At 45.9% G+C, this 25,053-nt stretch overlaps 1 protein-coding gene across 1 annotated transcript in view; it reads right to left on the bottom strand.

Moving 5' to 3' along the window:
- SHISA6 (shisa family member 6) overlaps positions 1-25,053 on the bottom strand; it is a 269,442-nt gene that overhangs the window by 189,213 nt on the left and 55,176 nt on the right. Inside the window, exon 3 of the mRNA XM_076353805.1 lies at positions 18,849-18,944. Coding sequence (XP_076209920.1) covers positions 18,849-18,944 — 96 coding nt within the window. The remainder of the gene's footprint in view (positions 1-18,848; positions 18,945-25,053) is intronic.

Below are 25,053 nucleotides of genomic sequence, written 5' to 3'. Positions count from 1 at the left end.
CATTTCTGCTTCTGTTTCCCTGGTGACAAAAAAAAAAAAAAAAAAGTATTTCCAACTAAGACAAAGCCTGCAGCTCATAGTCTTGTCCAGTTTGTCTTGATATTTGCCCTTGCTCTCACCCCCGTGGTTCAAAGCAGCCCAACAGTGGCAGGAGCCTGTAAAATGGGCCTCACCCTCATCTACAAAGCTGGAGCCTGTTTCCCCTTTTTACTACCTGGCCAGGGCTGTTCATGATAGGATAAATGTCTGTACTGGCCTCATCCTATTTAGAAAGTGATAGTTATGCTTTGTTGTCATGTCAGCCTTTGCCAGGGAAAAATCATCGCTCTCAGTAGCGATGAAGGGACACATTTTCTGTTGTTTTCTCCAACCTTTTTTTGGTGCTGATGTCTTGAACATTTGCAGCTCCTGGACATCAGAGGAGCCCATCAAAAGGCTCATATAGATATGCAAAGCAGAAGCCTGTGTTTCTTCTGAACTTTCCTCGCACTGGGTGGTGAGATTAATTTAGCAGCATACGGTTTGTAAATCTGCATGCAGCCCCAGCATGATATCAGTAGCTGCCTTAAGGTGTGGGGAGTGTAGAAACACAGGCATGTTAAAATCCTTACGGTTTGGACAAATCTGCCTCCAGCCACATTCACACTGTCATCTTTCTTAAGGAAAAAGCATGCTAGAGAAAAAAGATGCTAACTGGGCACCCCTGAAGCCTCTGCTGTCATGGAGCCTGTTGGGAGTATGGCTCTGTGAACCCTGTTTGTAGGACAGTGCTGGACTGCAGTGCTTTAGTCCTCCCTTTGTGTACCAGAGAGTGAGGATGTACTTGGAGAAAGCCACCCTTTTGTGAGAGTGTCTCCTGTTGACATATGCAGATAAAGAAACCTCAGCCACTGAGTGCTCTGGCATCAGCACCCTTCTAAGCCCCGTTTTCCGGATGTCTGTAGCCTTCTGGCTTCCCAACACGAATTTTCCTGCTTGCACATAGCAACCAGTGATTTTGCCATCTTTTTTTCTCTATCAATGAAGACTTACATTAAAACAGCCGAGAATCCTTAAAGAAAAGAAATTACTGTGGCAGAGCAAGGATCAATACAAGCAAGATAAATACAGCTTGTGCTAGCTGGAGTTCTTGTACTTCATAACACAAATCTCAAAATGTGATGCCAGCTACAAATCCGGGGTAGTCTTTCTATAATGCCGTTCTTTTTAACTGTGATGCACTGTGTTGTGACTCTACGGAGTGGGCTTCAACTCATGCTGGAGCTTCATGCTCATTTTAAGGAGCAATGCTGCTGAAACAGTCAGATCACTCTTCCCCTGCTCTTTGCACCTTGCTCCCTGCCATGCCTGTCCTCAAGCCAGCACAGCATCCATGAGAACACATAGTGAACTGATTTGGGTTCAAAGCAGTCTGGGTTTGGTTTCCTCCAACTTGAAAGCACACCAGTGCTTGTGCTGGCGCAAAGGAAGATGTATTGAAAGGAAGGGAATGAACAAGCAGGGAAAAATGCCTCCACTAGCTGTAGTTTTAGGGGATGTAATTTTAAACTACACCCAACCCCCTGGTTTTAGCTGTAAAGCTTGTACACAAATTCTAGTTGGTCATCTAAGCTCTTAGGTACACAGAGAAACTCACCTGTCTTAGGATGAGCTGAACCACTGCAAAGATGCCCACTTCTCACCCAGGAGAGCCTACATGACCAGCTTAGACTAAAAACCCCATTTTTAGATGCTATAAGTAAGATTAAATGAATCCCATCTACATGACCAATGTGTGAGCCTCCAAAGTTATTGTGAGCCCTGTAAGGCATGGGGTCACCTGAGAAAGGAGGGTGGGCTGCAGTGTAACATGGGGCAGAGAGTAGTCCTAGGTATGAGCTGGAGGGCTGCCCCCTCCTGTCCACTGGACTGTATTTTCTCCCCTCTTTGGAGAGGTCTGGAGGCTTGACGTTTGAGGCATGGGACCTATCTTTGCAAGAAAACCAGTGGGCATACAAAAGATGAATGTAATAGCCTGATCTGCTTTATTTCTGATGCATTCAATTTCTGCAGAGCAAGGCTGTGGGTAGACACAACTCCCGTGAAAGTCTGAGCAGCTGGAAGCTGGTGTACTCAGAGGTACAGCAGCTCTTTCTTGAGGGATACTATCTGTCCTTTCAGAACAGAACTATGAAGACTCAAATAATCCACCCTTCTCTGGGAAATTGTCCTTTATTCTGCTCCCCATCAGGCATTCTGGGTTGCTGGCACAGGGTTGTTACGGAAACATTGTCCCTGCTGGGCTCCAAACCTCCTCACAGTGCTCCCAAGGGACAAAAAGGGAACCTTCCTCCAAGTCTTGTACCATGAATGCTGGGACAGAGTGTTCCTCTGAGAACTGACCAAGCTCCATGCTACAGAGCTGGTGTGCTTGTCCCAGTGCACACCAATACACTAACTGGGTGACTGTTGGAGAACTTCACAACTCTGACCTTTAAACCTCCTGCACTAAATCTATCCATGTCCAATCTTCACCCTCTTGTGTTTGTGCTGGTATTGTCCTTTAGTTTACATGTGATTTTCTGTCCCAGCTATTAAGCCACTGCTGTGATGCAGGATGATCCCATGTCTCCCAGTCTTCCTTTTCTGGGCTAAACAAGCTAAACTCTAGTCTCACCTTGCCTAGCAGGACAACTTCTCCCCAGAAAACCCTCTTTGCAGGATAGTTTTGTGCCTGCTCCAGTATGAATTAATCTTCTTTGAACAGAGTAAACAAAGAGAAGCTGCCCAGGGGCTCCTGTGCCTCCTGTGGGTGATTTCTTCTCTAGAGAGGACTAGATAGTAGCTCAAAAGCACCATTTTTTTGTGTCTTCTTTCTGTTCCCTAATGGATGGCCCATATCCATCCTGAGGGCTGGAGGCTTCCTTCCCAGGGTATCGGGTAAACGCAAGGACTATGCATTTATCAGAAGGTAGGGATCCTCAAATTGGATGTATTAGAGAGGTCTCTTTTTGAGTCAATCACTCTAGTAGCCGGTGGATAAATTAGGCATGGTTAAGATGAAGCTCCTCTGGTCTGCTCTGGATGTGTGATTTGGGATGTGCTTGGCAGCAGGGCCTCTTTCTCCCTAGGCAGTACCAATGGAGGCTGAGTAGCAGAGTCAGGTGGAGATGCCATACTGACTCTGTTTTGTCTTTGCTGCCTCTTTCAGAAAGAAAAGAGGAATATCTTCTGTAACTCATATATGCCTGGGAAATCCATGTGAGCAAACATGTAACCACAAATGTGGGCTTCTCTCCTCGGCAGCCATGCAACCTGGCAGGCAGTCCTATTCTCACTCCTGCTGATGGACCAAAAGGGACCATAAATCACGGCTCCATCACAAGGACCCTGGTTTGTTGCAAACTGTGAAGAAGATATTGACACTACTAAATTTCTGCTGATATGTATATCTGAATTGGCATTTGTGCAGACATGGGGCTTCTGCTGGGAATTGTCTCTCAAGTTACAGCCAGTCCCCACACTGCAGGATGATAAAAAGGGAACCTGAAGAGGATAAGTTAATCCTGCTTATGCTCTCCATGGAAAAAAAAGGTCACTATTGCCAAATCTCAGCTTCACCAGTACTGTTCCCAGATCCCAGAGATCTGGAACAAAAGGCTTTCTAGATGAGACTGTCCTAAAGCCTGAACACCACCTCAGCATGGGTACCTCAGCATCCTCCTGAAGAAAAGATGTTTGTTCCTTTCTCCATCAGCAAGTGACCGAGGGAAAACCCAGACACCATCAAGTCATGAGGATAATCCAGAGCCTGTTGTTTTGGTGCAAGGACTGAACAGGTCCCATTTCTAACTGTCTCATCCATGCTGCCTGGGTCATCCTGAGGATGCCACAGATCTGAATCCCCTTTTTGGTATGTTCTGAAAGTCACCTCAGCTGTGTACAGCAGTCACAACCAATGCCACAGTCCAAGGAAGATACAGTCACTGTATCTCCTTCTCCCACTCGGTCTCCAGCTTATTTCCATCAAACTACCTTTCTGATCTGTGTGTCATGTTTGATCCGTGTTCCAGTCCTGTTCCTGTCTCTCCTTCCCCAACTTCAAAATTAAGACAGTCATCCCAATTTATTCGATGGCTTTCTTGGGATATATTGGTGCAGGAAAAGGCTTTGGAAACGGTAAAAATTCACTCTGTTATGATTGCCATCCCCAGTTCAGTGTCTCTTGTGCAGTTCCGCCTAAATATTTCAAGGTACTTCCGTCTTATCTGCATATGAAAAAGAAGCCAGCAGCTCTGAAAGGCTTGTTTAGAAAATCCAACAGCAGCTATCTATTTTGTTTTCACTTGCTCTATACAAATCCTTATTCACATCTAAAGGGTGAAAGCTCTGTAATGAGCATGATCATGACAGTGTACAATACCCTTGACAACAGGAGGAAGAGCTCTCTTCTGTGGCAGGTTGGAGGGACATGCGTGATGGAGGCCATGGACATGCTGTCCCAGTGGCTTTGTGCCATGTGCTAGCTGTGGCTGTCTGCATCCCTCACGCGCTGTCAGGCTCTGTGTCGCTGCTGCTTGCACGTGAAGAATTTCAGAGGACTGCCAGCCACTTCAGGGATCTTGAGAAGTAAGACCTGAAGCTCAAGATCTTCCAAAAGGCTTGTTTTATAACTGAAGGAATGGCAGGGAAATAGGAAAGTAGGGTCTTAATGCAGTGCACTTGAACATGCAATTCTGTGAATGGATGACACAGAGTGTCACCATACACCTGTCTGCTCTGCATGTGAGAGAGGCTGCAGGGGAGACCAGAGACCTCACCAGAGGCAGGAAAAGCCACTGGAACATGGGGCACAATCATTTTGCACAACCTCTTCCTATCACTTACCAAAAGACAAGTCAGAATTGACGTGATACTTGACATCGGGTGTTGCCCCGATGAGCCAGGGGAGGATGATTCAGCATCAGTGAGATATGAAGTCACTGGGCTATGCGTGTGTTTACGTTGCAGAGTCTGTGTCAGGATGTACCACAAGACACAGAAGGGGGATGGAAACTGCCAAGCTGCTGACAGGACCTGTCTCACTCTCTGCTTTGCTTTTGGAGGGCAGGGATGGGAAAGGAGCAGCCTGGCACACTGTAGGTACCATGCACCCAATAAGACACTTCATTTGCAGTAGGCAGGGATCAGAGCCTACACACGGCTTAAACGTTTGAGAGAGAGATAAACAGCGTGGGTGAAGCAAAACAAAGTGCTGTGGCTTTGTGGGTTCAAATGCACACATCCCTTTGGGCTGCACTCCTGCGTGGCGCTGGAGGGTGGGTCACACATTTATCCTCTCCTGCTCATCTTTCCTCCGCACTGCTTAGACTCATTTGCTTGCTGACTTGTGCCAGCCCTGTATTTGCCTAGACACAGCTGCAGCTGGTAAAGCCCACTCTCAGCGATTTGGAGCCTGCAGGAAGTGAAACACCTCCCTACCAAGCCACTGGGGCTATCAACGACCCACCAGGAGCTTAGACTGGCGTCCGCTCAACAACCACGTAGGATCTGTGTTTTGCTTGTGCTCAGTTTCCATGCAGCAGCTAGAAGCACTCCGGAGTCCAAAGCTCCCGCCTCATCTGGGGAACAGGACAAAGCTGGACACCCCCCGAGGCTGGATGAGCCTCGGCCAGGACCCTGAGCTGCAAGCAGGTCGAGGAACCCCGAGAAGAAAGGTTGAGTTGTCACCAAGCACAGCATCAAAGCTGTGTCCCCTCGCCAGAGTCCAGAGGCCACAATGAAGCAGTGAGGGTCAGTCGTGGCCCCCCACCTTGTGCCATCTGCAAATGTGCCCACAGTGAGTTGACTTTTCAGTTGTGACCCACCCTCTTCCCATGCAGTCGTTGATCAGTTCTCGCTCCCCTTAGTTGGAGTGTCCTATTTTTCACTCAGGTCGTACAAAACTGGAACAAATTGAAGGTATTTCTGGTACCCTGTGGGTACACAGTATTAACTGTTTTACAGGATGAGCCCCTGCCCTGGACACTTACGGGACAGCATGAACTCACGGAGGTTTCCTCCAGTCCCAATAGTTTGAGGCACTTAAGCCTCAGACCTGAATGTTCATATTACTTCCCTCACTTCTCTTTTAACACTTACAGTAACTTTGCCTATCTCGCTATCCACAAAAGTATCATGATCTGTGTTTTGTGTCCTACACACACTTGATCTCAACAGCACCTTGTGACAGTGAGATCCACAGGCTTACACTCACACTGAGTCAAAAAGCATTTCTTGCTCTCTGTTCTGAATTCAGCATTTTTAATTCAATGCCTTTCAGTTGCCATACAGAGAGGATGCGTGGTACTCACCAAACTACCTTCTCTGTCCCAAATCTACTTTACAAACTTTTATCTGCAGCTCCCTCCAAGCACACACACTTTGCCAGGCATTTTTAAAGTCTTTATTCATATCATACCTCCTGATACGAACCTTGGGTTATTCTCATCACCTATATTTGAACTGGCTCTATTTTTAGTGTCCTGGTTTAAAACGAATATGAGGACATGCCTTTTATAGACTGTACGCTCTTGGTATCTGAGCATATTTTAAATTAATAACAGTAACATATACTTTGGAATAAAACTTGTGTTACATTTTAAACAATTGAGGCAGGGTGATGACATAAAAAGAATAGATAAGAGTATAGTACCTTAACAAAATTTTGAAGGGCTATGATTCCAAAGAGAAGTCTGTGAGTTGTGTGCACAGATATGGCCCCACATAAAGAGCAGATCTGCTCAGAAATATGATTGTGTAGGATGAGAGTTTTTACTCAGCAGATCTGCATCTCGCTGTCTGCACTAACATTTTTCTTATCATAGCTGGGAAGGCAGGTCCCCGAGCTCAATCTGTCTCATGTGTTGATCACAGAATTTGAACAAACTCCCACTAGCAAAATCCGGTTTGACTCCTAGAGTCAGAGAACAATTTTCAGCCTGAACAATAAACTCCTTTTTGTTCACGTTATAAGCATGTTTCTTCCAGGAACATCAGCTACATTTTTTTTTTTTTTTTTTTTAAAAGGGCTCTAATGTGTCTTTAATTCATTCCTTGTTCAGATGGGGAATGCACATTGGGAAAGCGAACCCACCATTTTCTCAAGGGGCAGGTGTGCAACAGCAGTATTGTATGGTCTGCATTGGCATACACAAGTTTATTTTCTGCAGCAGATCCAAGCCAGTGCCATTGAAATCAATTAAAAAATACCAGTCATTGGCAGAAAGTGGGCTTGGAATCAGATCTTTAGTTGAGGAACTAGGCTGTCATCCAGAAACTGTATGTCAGGTATATGAATTACTGGCAAAAACCCAGTCTCTTTGTTCATTCACTTGATGCTAGGACTATCCAAGAGTCAGAAAAACTGTCATGAAGAATTTTGTTCCTGCTTGAAGGCTTCCTGCTCTGTGCATCTTCTTGCTATGGGCATTGTCTCATGGTTTGCCTCCAGCTGAAACGCTGCTCTCTGTTCTGCAGCCACTAATTTAGAAGGAGAGTCAGTGAAAAAGAGGTGCTTCTTGCTTTTCACCTATCAGACAAAAAATCACAGGTTCAATCTAACCACCAGTCTCAGAAACTGCCACAGACCTGGGTTCTGGCAACTCTTCTCCATGAAAGCACCAGCAGCAGCCTCAAGGCACTGCATGGAAATGATGCCCTCATCCAGGAAAACCTTTGGAGAAATCATCATGACTGCCTTCATATGAGGAAATAAGGGCACACTGCTATAATAAGTGATCGTGGGCATCTGTTTTCAGGAGTGTGATGGCCATTGCATAAGGGATTTCAGGACCCTGGGGAGTTTTAAAGTCACTACCTGAAGAGTGTGGATGACAGAATGGGTTTATTCCAGTTCTGAGGAGAAATGGAGATGCTGTCAGAAAGGAAACAGCTGTCCTAGCAACAGTCAGGAGCCGAGCAGTAGGAAGGGGCTCAGCCCTTTAAAAGGGGTGATTTCTGGCACAGCTGCTGGGGGACTCAGCACAGCCCCTCCTCACCTATCCAATGTCTTTGATCAGTGCGATGAGTGTGTATTCTTCCCAACAGATGATAACTTTTAGGGCATTTACTGGTGTCCTAAAAGAGAGGCAGGAGAAAGAGTGCAGGGCTTGCTTTGAAAAGTCCAAGCAAGGAGAAAATGCTCTACTCATCCTTCAGTCCATAGCCCCCCCTCACTTCCTAACAAAATCTGCTCTTCTCTTAGGGTTTCTTGGAGAACCTGCTGGCCCTATGACCTCCTGAGAACCTCCAGGTAGCAAGTCATCTCCATCTTCAGGAAAATGACAGATGAGGGCTGCCCATTCCTTCTCCTCAAGTCCCAAGAGGACTGTGGCACTTTGACTCAACTGCCTACCCACTGCCGCAGCAGCAGAAGCAATTCCTGCCAACAGGGGACTGTAAATTCATTTCAGCCTCAAAGCAGTTACAAAGGACAATGTAGTGCAGTTGCTCCCCTTATCTCCTCCCTGCTCCTTGGGAACCCTGCACTTTTTGTTCGTGGAGAACAGTAGCAAATTTTGCACTGCACAGACTTCCGTCACCTATAAAAAAGGTATGCTATAGCCTGATTTCATAACTTAAACTCAATCACAGCAATGTCACTCTGGCAGGTGGGAAATTGCTGAGTTCTGTCTCTCTCTGAGTCCACAAAGAGTAACTCAACAGTTAGAAATATCTTACGGCTAAAACAAGACCTTTCACGTACGTGCCAGAGAGAAACTGCTCCTTCTCTGGAGCAAAAAAGCAGGCTTCTGGTTTCTAAGACCTGGGCTTAACTGTGCAAATTTCTTAGCACTTCCTCCAGCATCTGCTGTGTCAATCTGTGAAAGCAGAGGCCTTACACGTGTGAGCCCTGTGTCACCACAAACCCGAGGCTGCCAGCAGTCCACGTTGCATCCTGCCACACAATGAAGAACAGAAGCAGGGCAACAGTCACCCTGGTCCTGCTGGTGACCTCAGCCTGTGGCATCAGAATCGATGAAATGCGCAGGCTCTCTCCACTGAGTAAAGGATTTTGGTACCTAGCTGAAAGTACAAGCCTGACTTTAAGCCAGAAAGGGTAGGAATCATCTGGTTTCACTACAGACCTCTAAAGTGTCCTTGCAGCCCCATGAATGGAAGATTAATGGATCACTGACAAATGTCACCAGCTTTAGTCACTATGAGACAATCTAAATGGAAGGAGGTTCTCAGCCTATGGGATTTGCCCTGTCCTGGAAGAGTAAAGCAGCCCTGCTTGGATGCAACGGCAGCTGATAGGACAAGAAAAGGATGAAAACATCTACATCTGCTGTCTCTGAACCAGCAGAGCAATATGCTAACAGCAGCAGGCCTTACACAACAGCAGATTACAGTTCAGCTTCTCTTATTTCAGCTAAGGTTAGATTAAGGGCCCAACACACTAAAAGTCACAGATTTTGTGCTTAGGCAAAGAGAATTTTATTATCCTTTTGACTGCAAAACAACTGCAGTAGGAAAGCTCTCATTCAGCTGTTTTACTATGCACCTCTTGGAGCGTGGACACCAGACTTGTAGCAAACTCATGGCAGTATTAAACAAAACTGACTTTGGAATAATGTGAAGCGTTCCTCCAGCTGAGGAACAGAACAGGAACGAAATGACTAGAGAACCACAGCTCTGTAAAACTAGGTCTGGGACAACAAAGTGATGTTGTAAACTGTGAAACTTAACATTCCTACTTCAACAGATATTCAGCTGTTGCACACCTGTAAATCCCATACAAGAAGAAATAAGACATCTGGGGTATGTCTCCCTCTGGTTTGTCCCCATCTAGGAATCATGGTTCCCATCTTCAACCTGTGGCCTTTAGACACTACCACAATATAAACAGTCACAGCCAGGGGCCCGCACGCTGTCAAGAGATGGAGATTAATCTGTTTCAAAGAGTAGAAAATGTCAATCAGTAAGTTCAAGTCTGTCCCTCAAGGACTGTCTGCAATTACTTTTGTGGCATTTGTTGTATAAACCCCCTACAGTTGTCCACAGTTTTACACTGGTTATTAAAGGATAAACTGAAGCTCCTAGGACCAAATAATTTCCCTATGAGTGAGTACCATATATAAAAAGCAAATCTGGAAAGCAAACCTGGGGCCTGTGTCTCCAAAGGCACTTCTCTGATGATGATCCAATATTCCTTCCAAGGAACTTTAGAAAATAAACCGTGTATAACATACTGGGTTTGCTATAACAGTAGATTTTGGGGTGTGCCCAAGCTCTTAATCTGCCAAACTCTGACCATGGGATTCGGTTGTTCTGGTGATATCACAGGTGCTTCAGAATTACAGATCCCTCTGCAAAGTCCCCTATCTGCACCCAGGAATCTCCAATTTTTTCATAATACTTGAATTTCTTATTTACAATCTGCAAACACAATTAAGACTGAATGCTGACCTGCTAAAGAAACAGTATGCCAACTCTAAGGGTGATTCTTAATTTCAGTTAAAAACCCTGTTTGGGGAGATAACCAGCCTGAGATGTTCAGTGACACTGTAGCAGGAAATCATAAGGGTTTTTATAAATTAGTTCTTGATAATAAATATCAAAAAAGACATTCTTCAGAGTGAAGTTTGTGGCATGCAGCTGATGCTCCCTGTTTCATAGATAGCTGGGCTGTAAGTGCCAGCTTTTCAGCAGCCTTCAGCTCAGTTTTCAAAGGTATCTGCCAAAAGATCATGGAGAATTGACAGACTCTGTGAAAGGGCATCCGATAATAGGCAGGGTTTTTTTCTTCTCCTCTCAGCTATTGTAATTTTGATATACCATTTTAACACACAGCAGAAAGAAGATAATTCCATTCTAGAGTACTAGATAATTGAAAACCATCCATGGGAACTCAGCAGAGTGCTGGATGCAATGCAGTTTGTAGGACAAGGAAGTGAGCAGCAAAATAATTCACTGACCACAGACGGAGAATGAGTGGAGTGATAACTTCTGTGATTTACATTGACATGGAAACATAAGGTCCTCAGCAGTGGCAGTGATGAAGGCTAGTCGCAATCTCCTGTGCATGCCTGGGTCTGTAAAGGGGACCATATGCTGAAGTCAAAAGCCAGAGGTGCCCCATGACCTTTTGCAAAGTGCCAGGTGCAAGTTTACCTCCAATATTGCATGTTTCAGTACTAGTTGCCAAAACACTTTGCTAATCCCAGCCTGAACGTGCACACGCAGAAAGGCACAGGGTGGTCTTTTCCTGGCTCAGACACAAGATTCTGGATTTAACTGTCCCTCAGTGAGAAACAAGAGGCAACCCAACCTGGGTTGGGTTGGGCTGACATCCTCTCTTCCCACCTCAGTCCTGTCTGTGTCCTCCAGGAAGCATGTTTGATCAGGTGAAGTTAAAAATGCCATCGATCGGCTGAGGTGGTGAACAATATGATCTCCAACTGACAAGAAGTGTGTCTCTTCACATGCACCAGTGAGGCCGCCCGCAGGGGAAGCTTGCTTTCTTGCTGCAGGAAGCAGCCTCCATTTAATAGCTGGCTATGGAGCAACATGGGCTTCTTGCCACAGGAACCTGAATCTCCTGGCTTAGCAGTGATATATGTGCTCCGTGCCCTGCCTGTGGTCATTTTTCTGCTGTTTCCTTAATAAGCTTGAGGAAGGCTCTCAGATTAGCTGTCAATCCCCCTTCTGCTCATTGCTCAGAGTGTGGGACACACTAGCTCGGAAAGCTACGTTCCAAAACAGTCTCTCCAGGCTGTGCTTTAAGCCAGGTTTGTGGCCAGTTTGTCTGAAGACAGAAGGGCGTGGACCCATCACCTTAGTTACTTCAACGTACTTTGCAGAAGGTGACCCCAGGGGCTGATGTGGTTTTGCTCATGTTCACTCCATTCTTTGCCTACAGCAGTGGCACGCTGCACAACTGCTGCAGGCATCAGTATGGTTTCCATGACCTCCCACTCTCCTCCCATCCAGCTATTCAGAGGGCTATAAAACAAAAGAGCTGTCCAGACTCTGCTGAGAAATGGACGGTCGTGTCTGAAGTTGATTAAATAATTCAGAGCGGATTGAAATGCTCTATTGCGTAATGGAATCTTTCTGCAAAGCCGTGAAGCAGTTTCCACATCCCAATGATCCTATTTTCAAGTCAATACAATTAAGCGTCAGAATATGCAATAGTTGAAATTAATCTGGAATCAGAATGCAAGTGATCTTTAGCACACACACTGCAAGACACCATCAAAATCATTAGATATTATCCAGGATGAACATAAAATGACTCATTGGGATGCAGTGGGCTCTGGCTTGACATCTCTCCATTGATACGAAATGTCTAACAAGTGTTTAATGAGAAAAAGGGCTCAACATACCTAACCCTCAATTTTTTGCATAATCTGTTCACGGCATGTTACAGATGCAGGTATGAAAAAAATGACGCTTAAACTTCTCTCTTTCCCTGTATTAATGAGTTTACTGCAAGTGTGGATTACTAATGATGGGGGGAGGCAGTAAATTCCATCTCGGAGCTGATTCATTGCATGTTTTGTAGCTACATTGGGCTGATGCAACAGATGTAATCCAAGGCCCCCAAATAACAAATTAAGGGTATGAACCAGCACTTTGGGAAAGAAACTGGAACACAAGGCTGCCAGCCAAGCAACGTGGAACCAGCCACGACAGCAGGGAACCAGAGCAGTGTTGGAGAGAGGAATCAGAATCCTCAAACTGCTAATGATGATTAAATTAATAAATCTCTGTCCTCCCATTCATCTCTGAATCATATTTACATGCCAACGGACCAGTAAAACTGCTGGTTCCAGAGACGATGCTTGTAAAAGGGGCTCAGTTTGGGGTCTCCAAAAGGAACAGCAGCGTGTGTAAAAGGGGAGTGCGTACAATGTGTGTACAAGAGGAGGAAGTGGTGTCAGTGAGTGTGAATACCTGATCCCGTTTTACCACATCGTATCATGTTTGTCTGTATGCAAAGCTTGCAGCATGCTGAATATTATAAATCCACTGAAGTGTCTGCATAAAGATTAGTTTGCTTACAGATATGTCATTTATAAAATACAGAGCCTGTCACAGATATTCTTCAGCTTGCAGAAAAAAACAATGAAGGTGGGAAGAATGTGCAAATGAGGGAATACAATGGATGGGTAGATCAAGACATTTCAGGAAAGAAATGACCTGATCCTCATATTGACATGGGATGTCCCACAGCCCTATCATCATCGACAAGCTTTTCTGAGTCACACAAATATGAACTTGGCAATGCTGTCTTGGGCAAACATAGACTTAGCCATGAGTCATTTACTCTGTGCTTCCTCTCTCCATACAGAGGGAAGGCATCACCTTCCAGTGGGAGCAGCAGAGACATGGTGCTGGGAAAGCTCTGGAGCTCCCAGGGGAGAAAAGATGAGAAAGTGGAGCTGCCACCCACCTCAGCTGGCTGAGACACTGAAGCAGCTCAGGAAGATCTTGGTTGCTAAGTATGATCTAGAGCTGCATTTGTCCTCTTTCATGTTTGCCTTTGTAGGAGGTTCTCTTATAAACAAACACAAATGTTAAACTCTCAGATAAAGCAAGTTGTTGCTTTACTCTTGAAACTTGCCTTGTAATAATCTTGAGTGACCCTGTTGATACCAGGTCCTTCATCTCCCGGTACTGGCCCATGGGGTGACTACGGGAGCACAGTGCACTCCCCAGAGTGGTCTGAATCTCCAGGAGGCTGCAGGGCACTACCCAACGAGGTGAAGGTCTGGCCATGGTGCCAGGTCAGTGATGAGGTAGCTCCCTTGGCTTGTCAGAGCCCACTGACAGACAAGCAAGTGGGGAGGAGCCATGAGACACAGCTGCTACCTCAAACCTGTCAGCTCTCCCTCCCATCCTGACATCACCTTGTCTCCTCTCACTCTCAAAACCCCCTGCAGCTTCCAAACCTTGAACCCATGTGGTAACCACCTTCCACTGCTCTGGCACCGTGAGGTATATGGTCTGTCTGTCCTCAAAACAACTCATGCACACGTACATGGCCTGGAAGAGAAAGGTGATCATTTTCTAAGACGGGACTAGATCAAGAACAATTCGCTCCTTTTGAATATGCACAAAAAAGTCTGATTTGAGAGAGATATTGTCAACTGTGAACAAGCAAGAAGTCAGCAACAGCTGACCTCTCACTTTCCCCTCTGCCTGTACGTGGATGCTGTGCATCATTTCAGGCAACAGGGAGTGGGATATTTATCAGGAGATGGCAAAGGGTGAGGCTGTATCTGGGGAGTATGATGTCTAGTTGGGTATAAGGTCCTGCTAAAGGACATATACCATGTACCCACCAGGTACATGTGCTCAACCAAAACCAGCTCAGGCTGGACAGCTGTACCTCACATGAAAGGCTGTACCGTCAAAAGAGTGTCCTGAGCCACTTTGCGGATGCATGAGGTACAACCATGCTGCAGGACAGTGACAACAGGCCCAGGCAGGCAAATCCCACATCCAGGCTGTAAATCTTGCCATATCTACACCAAATATCACAAGACGAAAGGTGACTGTGGGTAGCTTTTATTACTCAGTCACCAGGCTGGCTTCTCTGCACCAACATTGTTTTCACATTGCCCACACTGCAGGATGCTGGTGCAGCTCCACAGAGATGCCAGCAGCAATGTAGTCAGGCTTTAACAGCCACATCACACTAACTTGGATACACGGTTCTTTTTTTTTTTCCTGCCTACTGGCACTGCTGGAGAACTTCCTAGGTGCAAATTTTAGTGGGATACTTGAAGAAAAGAAACTCCTGCAGATGCCCTAACTCAGAGCACATCTCCCAGTGAATCCAGGAACAGTAAAGATTTGCAGCCTTGAAGCAAAAGTGAGAGGTTCTGTTTCTGAAAGTGTTATTGGGCAGGCTGTGAGGACACTTGACTTTTCCTGAGTTTTCCACGCATGCTTTTCAAGTTGCAGCCCTACCTCTACACCTCCTCAAGGATCTGGCATAAACTTACAAGAAACCAGCAGATTGTAGGAAAAAGTCCTGTTTTTCCCTATGAGATGACCCTTCAGTAGAGGAGTCTAAAATCCCATATTCCTCCTGCCTCACTGTTCCCTGACCCCTAGCACTGAGTTCAACTGGGAAATTATGCTTTTCCAGTAAAAAACTCACTTTTTTTAATACTGTTGCAGAGTTACCAGGAAAACAAAGAAGTTGTTTAGTGATGAAGTGGGCTTATCATCTACTCTACAGAATTTCTACTGCTGTTACAGACTGGTGAAATACAAGGAGCCCAATTCCATTCAGAAACTATTTTCAAGGCCTGAGGCTGGAAGTAAAAAAACAAAATAAAAATCACATTTTTACCCGAAAACTCAACAATCATGATCTGGAGTAGTTAATCTGGAATGAATTTACTGCTCTTCAAGACTTGTTCACTCACTGTGGTTGAATATCCACGTGGGTGCTTGCTCCATGTTGTGTTGCAGCTGTGTAAGTTTCTACACCAGCCTGTGTGACTGAGCAGAGCTCTTCAGAGCCCTGGCAGGAGAGTGAGTACAGTCCATGTTAGGGTAGTCACAACCTGGGACATCTGAGAGTAGCAAGATGCTCGGAGAGAGAACAGGTTGAAGAAGCTGGTTTTTAAATTAGGTTAGTGCACAGAGGGATGCGGTAGCTCCTGTCTTCAGTGCTCCTACTTGTTTCACTGGAGCACTGAACTCTCTCAGCAGCTACCACAGCAATTGGAGCAATAGTAGCTACTCCTATACAAGCAAGTGCAGGCGGGATTCATCTGCCTTCCTCTGATGGCTAAAAGACCTAGCCCCCCCCATGGCTCCCCTCTTGCTAGAGGGGGAGAAAAGGTGCCTAATGCCCATCCAGTGAACACTCCTTTAGAGGTGCTGGTGTCTTCCAGGTGTCTCCCAGGTGTCTCTACATGGGATTGAAGGTTACTACCTCAGAATAAAATGTCTACCTTCTAGCTATCTAATGTTAGATCAGATTAGCCCTGCCGTGTGTCTCACCATGGAGACTTTCTATGGCCTAAAGACTTTGGATTCATTCTTAGATCATCATGACAGATGGACAGTGAAGTCTTTTACCATGGTTTGAAGAACACACTATGTAGTGATTTTATAGACTTAAATGCCAGGCAGTGATGCATTGCCCAATGGAGTGTCATATAAGAATCATAAATCACAATCTTGCAGGAGCTTGTGGATGTCAGACATGTGAATATGCTGATTTGGTATCCATGGTAGTTTGGCATGTCTCACATCTTTGTCTTCTGCCCAAAATAGATTAGCTCTTAAATATTACTCAGCACTTGGAGTTCTGCCACAGCACAGAAGACAGCTGAGAAAACACCAAAAATGTGTCTCCCAGTGCAAAGAAATATTGAGATAAACTTCATTGGCGTTGTTCAATCTAAAAGCAGAACCCTCTTCCATGGTGGTGTAACAACAAGGCAGGGCAAGGTTATTTGGTTAATGGTAGCTGAGGTGGAGATTTTAACACAGACACTGGAACACAGAAATAGGACAAAATCTGAGCATGAAGCTGCTCAGCTAAAGCTCGGGACTGTAACCCTTGCTGGAGCACTCATCTCTCTTGTCTACATGTACAACTGCATTGCCAGTTCAAACTGAACACAGGAAATTTTTTGTGTAATATTTCCAGAAATAATCAAATGATAGAGGCACAATCCTAATGATAGAGCCTCTAAGTCATTTGTTACATCCAAAGTCCCTGCTTTCACAGCACAAATAGGCAATCAAATCATATCACAGCCAAAGACAAATCTACACAATTGCACAAGCAAACAAGGCAGTTTGCCTGCAGAATATGTGGAGATGTTAATCACTTGCACCAGTCATGAGTGGGCGTGTGAATTTACCATTAAGAAGTTAGAAGTTAACATTATGGTACTGTTAAAATAAAATGTGAATTTACAGGTAGCTGAAAAGTGAATTCAAAGGCCAGTCCATTCTTTTATGTCCACAAACAGCCAAGATACAGTTTAATTTCTTCAGATAATAAAAGCCTTTTATTCACTTTGGAAAGCACTGCTCTATCTGATGGCTGTTGGAAGAGATGGTATATAAACACTCTGGACTCCCACTGCCCATTCTCCCACCTTCCCAGGGATAGGACATGTGCTCTGCGGGGCTTCCAGCAAAGCCAGTGGAAAAGGTGTGAAAACCACTGGCCTATCTACAGAAGAACAGAGCCCCCGAGACTTTTCAGTTAAAGAAGGAAAGCAGGTTTTATTCTTATCTGGGAAGAATCTGGGAAAAGTATATTGTACAGAAAACTGCTTGAAGATAATTCAAATGTCTGAGACAGAGAGGCAGGTTTTATGGCCCTGCCTGGGGTTATCCATGTGCTTGATGAAGGCTATCAGGACACACCACTGTAGACCATGCCTCTACTGGGGTACACTTGCTATCTCACCCTAAATATACTGTCAGGCCTGATGTGATATGACATGACTGTAAAACTCCCTTTGCATGGGGAGGAGAAAGGGAGACCTTGTGTGAAATGCCGTCCATGAGTCCTTCCTTGAACCATTTCAGCTCCCAGCCCACCTGAAGGTTCATGGCGGTTTTCTCTGCTTTCCTTCCACCGGTGCAGTGCCAGGCTGGAATTGCAGGGTATTGTATTACAAGTCCCACGGGTGCTGCCTCAGCCTCAGTAAACTTTATTTAAGCACACACAGACATACACAGACAATATACATATATTTGTTTCTTCTCTGACAGTTCTACAGGACCAACACTGCTTTGGATGACACTTGTGGAGAATTTGAAAAAGTGCAGGAAATGTACGAAAAAATAAAGGTCTTTTAATAATTTGTGTCATGGTCATCCACAGAAACAACACAGGTGCATTCAACCAGGTGAGCACATGGACACATCTCCACATACAGTACATTGTGTCTATATAGGTATCTCCACATACATTGTGTCTATATAAATGTACAACAGTCTCAGAAGTCAGCAGGACACAAAACCAGACGAGTACTGGCATGGCACATGCTTGCACTCCCACTGTCGCAACCCACTGCCAGTGCACCAGCGTGACTCGGTCAGGGTGTGGGTGTGAACAGAAAGACGCTCCAAACATAGTCTCACTGTACACTATAAAAACTCACCAAATATGCAACAACGTCATAAAATGAACATTCATCTGGGGTTCTGGTGACCAGCTACTTTGAGTCAGATCTCACAGCTTTTGTGTCACCACAACTCCTGGGATAGATGGTTACTTATCTAATATAGCTACAACTGTCTCTCAACATATATTTTATATACAGTACATATACACAGAACATACACAGAGCAGTATATGTATATTTTTGTGTTTTCATGTTTGTACATTATATCACAGATTATATGAACACATAAAATATATGTTTTAGGGCCTAAAAAGAAATAATTTTATAAAATATTCATAATACCCCCCAAAAAAAAGCCCAGAAGTCAAACAAAAGAAATCCAGAAACACACTCTTGAAGTGTTAACTGCCTGCCCTTGGACAGCGTTACACTCCTTCCCCTTCCCCTTATAAGTACAGCAGCACAATGGTGGTTTGCAACCATGCACCCAGGAAAACACAAACAGTATAAATTGTTGAACTGCAAAGTCAGAGTGGAGTCTGGAGTCTGGCTGTCGACCCTACACTCTCCCACCGTCTCCCTTGCTAGGATTTAAAAGGTTCTGTCAGGAGCACAGTATTTTACCTGCAGCAATATTTGCTAGACTAAATCTACTGACTGCAGTCCAATACTGTTATCTCATAGCACTTAGAACCCAGCTTCTGAGTTATAGCTTTTTTATTTAAAACAATCTTTTTATTTAGCAAAAAATTGTTTCCACTGTACCCTTCGTGTGTCCTCTTCCTAATGTGACAAACCCGGAGGAGATGAAATTATGGAGATCTGGCCCTCCACTTCGATAAATATCCTTTCCATAGTGACCTGCCATGGAAAAGAAAACAAAGAAACCTTTATTCAGTGTGTGTGTGTGTGTGTATACACACATATATGCTATACAGCCCCGCTGCCATGCTCATATATGAGTACCAAGGCCCCACCACATGGTTACATTATTAATGGCAAGCAGAAGGTATAACAGAACATAACAGCTATAGCAGCATCAAAGTCTTATTGCTTTATTGGCAAATATTTACAAAGAAGAACAATTGCATATTTTGATAACTGCCAAGGAATGAACAGATTTTGATAGGGGAACCACTAACGTGCCAAACCAAACACCCCAATCTCTGGGAAATTTGATCGTCACTGGCTCAGATTCAGGTTTGCTCGGAGCAGCACTCCCAAGGAACTGGTCTCACTCAAACCTTCAAGACTAAGGAGCTAAAGGAAATCAGAAGAGATGTGGCTTTGATTCTTCCCGATTCCAGCCAGACCCCTGACAGACTTCATGTCCCATTGGTAGAGATTTTGTCTCAGCACAAAAGCAAAGGTGCAAATATCACTCTTGTCCAGGCTGGACCCAAGTCCCCATTAACAGTATGATAGCAAACTTTGTCTTTTAGCTTTGATTTGCTCTGGTCCTTGAATGGCATCCCTGGACAGTTTCTCAAGTGGAATAGTCTTCTGCAGAACACTTCCTAGGAGCTTTCTCAGTGCATGACAACAGAGTATGTTCAGGAGACAACCAGCTTTTTAATATTTTAATATATTAATAAAGAAAAAGGCCTTCTGCCTCCCTGTTACCACGCAAAGCTCTGAAATGAGGACATAGATAATTTTTCAGATACTCTTTATCATCTCCTGCCTTTTTCATGTTGCTAATTTTTCTATTCCTTTTATTTCAGAAAGAGGCAAAGATAAGACAGGTGCAGGGGGAGGTAAGTAAGGCAGCCTCAGGGACCGGGAATGCAGCTCCCTCCCTGTTAAGTCTCTGTCTTCTCCATGCCTTTCTGCACAAGCCCGTGATGCATCACTGTTCTTCTGAGCCATGGTGGCTGGAAGTCCAGCACGGCAGATGGTCCAGCGCACGGCACTCGAGCAGGAGAGCTGAGTCAGGAAGCTATGGGGAGGGCCAAATGGGCATCAAGGATCCAGGTGCAAATGCAGCCTGGGGCCATGTTCTGGCAGGCTCACATTGCCTCTGACAGATGCTACAGCCCTTTACTATTTTTCAAACACTGAGACCAAATGCCGTTTGTTCTCATACACTTTCAGGCTCTCTGGCAACACTGTGAAAACTAATAGGAACAGAGACTTTGAAATCTCATTAGTCTGCAAAGTTTTCCTCTTTCCTTTTTAGCCAGTCATTCTCATTCCAGTATCCCGGCAGCTACTACTGATTTTGCAGGCCATTACTCCTGCCATCAGAGTCCACCTTGCATATGAGTAGGCTGAGGGTAAGCACCCCCGCAAGGTCTAAATTGTCCAAAAATGTCCCACTGTTCTGCCCTGCAATGGACCTGAGTATGCTCCAAACCCCACTCCCCATTCAGGGAGGACACCAGCAACTGTCTGGCCAGGAGAGCCTAGCACAGACTCTGCCATCACATGAGCATGTTGAAGATCCTGAGAGGAGGCTCACATTTGGCAGGCAGAAGATGCTGAGACTTCTGACAAATGTTTATTCCTATCTAATAGAAAAAGCATCCCACTCCCTTCCCTCACATACTTTTTCTGGTCAAGGTCAGTCAAGTGCTCCCTGTAAACTTCTCAAAACACATATAAAGTGTTTCTACATGTTTGGGAGTGTTAGCAGCAAGACAGTTTTCTTGTTACAGTTATAGTTTTGCAAGGTGGTAGCAAAAACCTTCAAATGTGGAGGCATCCACTCATAAGTTGGCTGAGAAGAGTTTCCAGAAAAAAGAAAGAAGGATTTTCTGCTTCCACAGGAAAGACCATGGGCTCTTTCTCTCTTCTTCCTGCCTAGCTCTTGCAAGCTCTGGCTGCCGTGTTCCTGGAAAAGGGTGGTCGACCTTTGCCTCTGCCCTGGAAGCTACTCTTGCTTTATGAGATGTTTGTTCTTGTCCTGAGAAGCCTGCAGAGATGGTTTGTGGCTGCAATGCCCAATTCACTTTCTTTATGACTTTTCTAAAATGTGCTGCATTTTTTCTTTCCAGTAAGCCAGTTTTTGCTCATATACCATCAATTTCTATGCTCTCAGGGTCAGCTACTTTGGTGGCTGACACTCTATCAGTACCATAAATTTACCATTTTAAACAAGGATAAAAGAAACACACAAATATGCGCTATTACCTCTAGCTGAAATCAGCTGTCTTTTATATGTCCCTTTGGAGAATCTGTTTAAGACAGAGATCAAGAAGGGGAAGTATATAAAAAAAAAAGCAAACATTTACTGGCAGATTGAAGATTGTTCATCAGCCATTTGCTCTCTGAACCTTGCTCTGCTCCTTCTTATAGTACTTAGTAGTTAAATTAAAACATCCCTGTGATAACAAACCCATTAGCATTTGAACAGGAGTTATATTTTCCCCAGAGAAACTTGAACTTGTAGACTTCAAGTAGTGTGAGTATTCCCTTTTTATGGATACATTATAGGATGCTACATTTGTTTTATATGTTTTTTTATTCCTGCTCACTTGTGATCATTTCTTTTGGCTTCGCAGTGTAAAAAAGCTGGTACACGGCTTTTACTTTTAGAAGCGCCTTGGAGGCTGCTGGTGGGCCAAGCTCAGGTGCTGTTGTTCAAACAGACTTTTTCATAATCACTTCTTGACTAAGATGTTTCACACTGGAAGCGAATGCTCCCTCGTACCTTACCAAAACGCATGTGTCCAGTAGCCACAGCAGAGCTAAAGAAGCTCAAGCGTAAGTAGACAAGGCTGCAGAGCAGTGAAAGTGCAGACAGGGCTATGCCAGACCAGAAAACATTCCTGTTTCATTCTCCTTTGGGGCTGTTTTCCTCCTTCCTACCTTCAGCTGTGTGTGCTCTCACCTAGCTGCTGGGAGTCCTTCCACAGTTGGTGGAGAGGGATTGGTCCTGCCAAAAGGGGGTTCAGTTCAATGAGCTGAGCTGAGCTGCTGACGGAGATGCCTGTCCTGTGGGCTAAGAAACCCCTGGAACTTATCCAAGCTGTTCACTTTTAGTAGGCTGAAGCTCGGTGTTTCCCTCTGCCCTACAGTGAGAGCGCTAAAAATGCCCTAATTCCTTGAAAAACAAGTGTGAATGGACTGATTTTCATTTCATTTCAGACTTTTGGGATTTTTATTGCTAATCAACATCCAACCAAACAAACCCTGTCATTCCAGACAGAAAGGACCTCTCTTTCAAACCCCACAAGGTTCCCTTGAGCCCTTCCTGGTGCTGGAGGCTGCACCAGCCCCAGCATAGTGTGTGCACCCTCAGAGGTGCCCTGTGGGGCCAGGGTGGGGGCACGGAGCTGTTGCAGGACCCCAAGCACACAATAAAATGGAGATCTCTGAGCTAGATCTGCTGTGTAAATGAGGTGGGGACAGTTTGATGGCTATCTTGTACCTGTTCTCTACAGGCATTATTCATAGAATCATAGAATCATAGAATCATAGAATAGTTTGGGTTGGAAGGGACCTCTAAAGGCCATCTAGTCCAACCCCCCTGCTGTGGGCAGGGACATCTTCAACTAGATCAGGTTGCTCAGAGCCCCGTCCAACCTGACCTGGAATGTTTCCAGGGATGGGGCATCCACCACCTCTCTGGGAAACCTGGGCCAGTGTTTCACCACCCTCAGCGTAAAAAATTTCTTCCTTAGATCTAGTCTAAAACCACCCTCTTTGAGTTTAAAGCCATTCCCCCTTGTCCCGTCACACCAGGCCCTGCTAAAATGTTTGTCCCCATCTTCCTTGTAAGCCCCCTTTAAGTACTGACAGGCTGCAATAAGGTCTCCCCAAAGCCTTCTCTTCTCCAGGCTGAACAACCCCAACTCTCTCAGCCTGTCTTCATAGCAGAGGTGTTCCATCCCGCTCAACATTTTTATGGCCCTCTTCTGGACCTGCTCCAACAGGTCCGTGTCTTTCTTCTGCTGAGGGCTCCAGAGCTGGACGCAGTGCTCCAGGTGGGGTCTCACCAGAGCAGAGTAGAGGGGCAGAATCCCCTCCCTCGACCTGCTGGCCACGCTGCTTTGGATGCAGCCCAGGATACGATTGGCCTTCTGGGCTGTGAGCGCACATGGCTGGCTCCTGTCCAGCTTTTCACCCACCAGTACCCCCAAGTCCTTCTCGGCAGGGCTGCCCTCAATCCCTTCATCCCCCAGCCTGGATTGATACCAGGGGTTGCCCCCACCCAAGTGTAGGACCTTGCACTTGGCCTTGTTAAACCTCATGAGGTTCACACAGGCCCACTTCTCCAGCTTGTCCAGGTCCCTCTGGATGGCATCCCGTCCCTCTGGCGTGTCGACAGCACCACTCAGCTTGGTGTCATCTGCAAACTTGCTGAGGGTGCGCTCGATCCCACTGTCTATGTCATTGATGAAGATATTAAACTGTACTAGTCCCAAAACGGACCCCTGCGGGACGCCACTTGTCACCAATCTCCATCTGGACATTGAGCCGTTGACCACTACCCTCTGGATGTGACCATCCAGCCAATGCCTCACCCACCGGACAGTCCACCCATCAAATCCATACCTCTCCAATTTAGAGAGAAGGATGTTGTGGGGGACCATGTCAAAGGCCTTACAGAGGTCCAGATAGACGACATCTGTAGCCCTTCCCGTGTCCACTGATGTAGTCACTCCATCACAGAAGGCCACCAGGTTAGTCAGGCAGGACTTGCCCTTGGTGAAGCCATGCTGGCTGTCTCAAATCACCTCCCTGTTCTCCATGGGCCTTAGCATAGCTTCCAGGAGGATCTGCTCCATGATCTTCCCAGGCACAGAGGTGAGACTGACTGGCCTGTAGTTCCCCGGGTCTTCCCTTTTTCCCTTTTCAAAAATGGGGGTTATGTTTCCCCTTTTCCAGTCAGTGGGAACTTCATCAGACTGCCACGACTTCTCAAATGCAAGGGATAGTGGCTTAGCAACTTCATCCGCTGGTTCCTTCAGGACCCGCGGATGGATCTCATCGGGTCCCATGGACTTGTGCACCTTCAGGTGCCTTAGATGGTCTTGAACCTGATGTTCTCCCACAGTGGGCGGCTGTTCATTCTCCCAGTCCCTGCCTTTGCCTTCTGTGGCTTGGGCAGTGAGGCTCGAGCACTTGCTGGTGAAGACTGAGGCAAAAAAGTCATTGAGTACCTCCACCTTCTCTGTGTCCCAGGTAACCAGGTCTCCCATTTTGTTCCAGAGAGGGCCCACATTTTCCCTCATCTTCCTTTTATCCCCGATGTACCTATAGAATCTTTTCTTGTTGCCCTTGATGTCCCTGGCCAGATGTAATTCTGTGAGGGCTTTAGCTTTCCTAACCTGATCCCTGGCTGCTCAGGCAATTTCTCTGTATTCCTCCCAGGCTACCTGTCCTTGCTGCCACCCTCTGTAGCCTTCCTTTTTGTGTTTGAGTTCATCCAGGAGCTCCTTGTTCATCCATGCAGGCCTCCTGGCGTTTTTGCCTGGCTTCCTCTTTGTTGGGATGCATCACTCCTGAGCTTGGAGGAGGTGATCCTTGAATATCACCCAGCTTTCTTAGGCCCCTCTTCCCTCCAGGGCTTTGTCCCATGGCACTCTACCAAGCAGATCCCTGAAGAGGCCAAAGTCTGCTCTCCTGAAGTCCAGGGTAGTGAGCTCGCTGTGCGCCCTCCTCAGTGCCCTGAGGATCTTGAACTCCACCATTTCGTGGTCACTGCAGCCCAGGCTGCCCTTGAGCTTCACATTCCCCACCAGCCCCTCCTTGTTGGTGAGAACAAGGTCCACCATAGCACCTCTCCTCATTGGCTCCTCTACTGCTTGGAGAAGGAATTTATCATTGACGCATTCCAGGAACCTCTTGGATTGCTTATGCCCTACCATGTTGTCCCTCCCACAGATGTCGGGGTGGTTGAAGTCCCCCATGAGGACCAGGGCTTGTGAGCGTGAGGCTGCTCCTATCTGTCTATAGAGGGCCTCATCCACTCGGTCTTCCTGGTCGGGTGGCCTGTAGCAGACCCCCACTGTAATGTCACCCG

Source organism: Aptenodytes patagonicus, chromosome 16 (genome assembly GCF_965638725.1).
Source record: "Aptenodytes patagonicus chromosome 16, bAptPat1.pri.cur, whole genome shotgun sequence".
In the NCBI taxonomy this organism is placed as follows: domain Eukaryota; kingdom Metazoa; phylum Chordata; class Aves; order Sphenisciformes; family Spheniscidae; genus Aptenodytes; species Aptenodytes patagonicus.
This window is presented reverse-complemented; position numbering and strand designations above follow the sequence as displayed.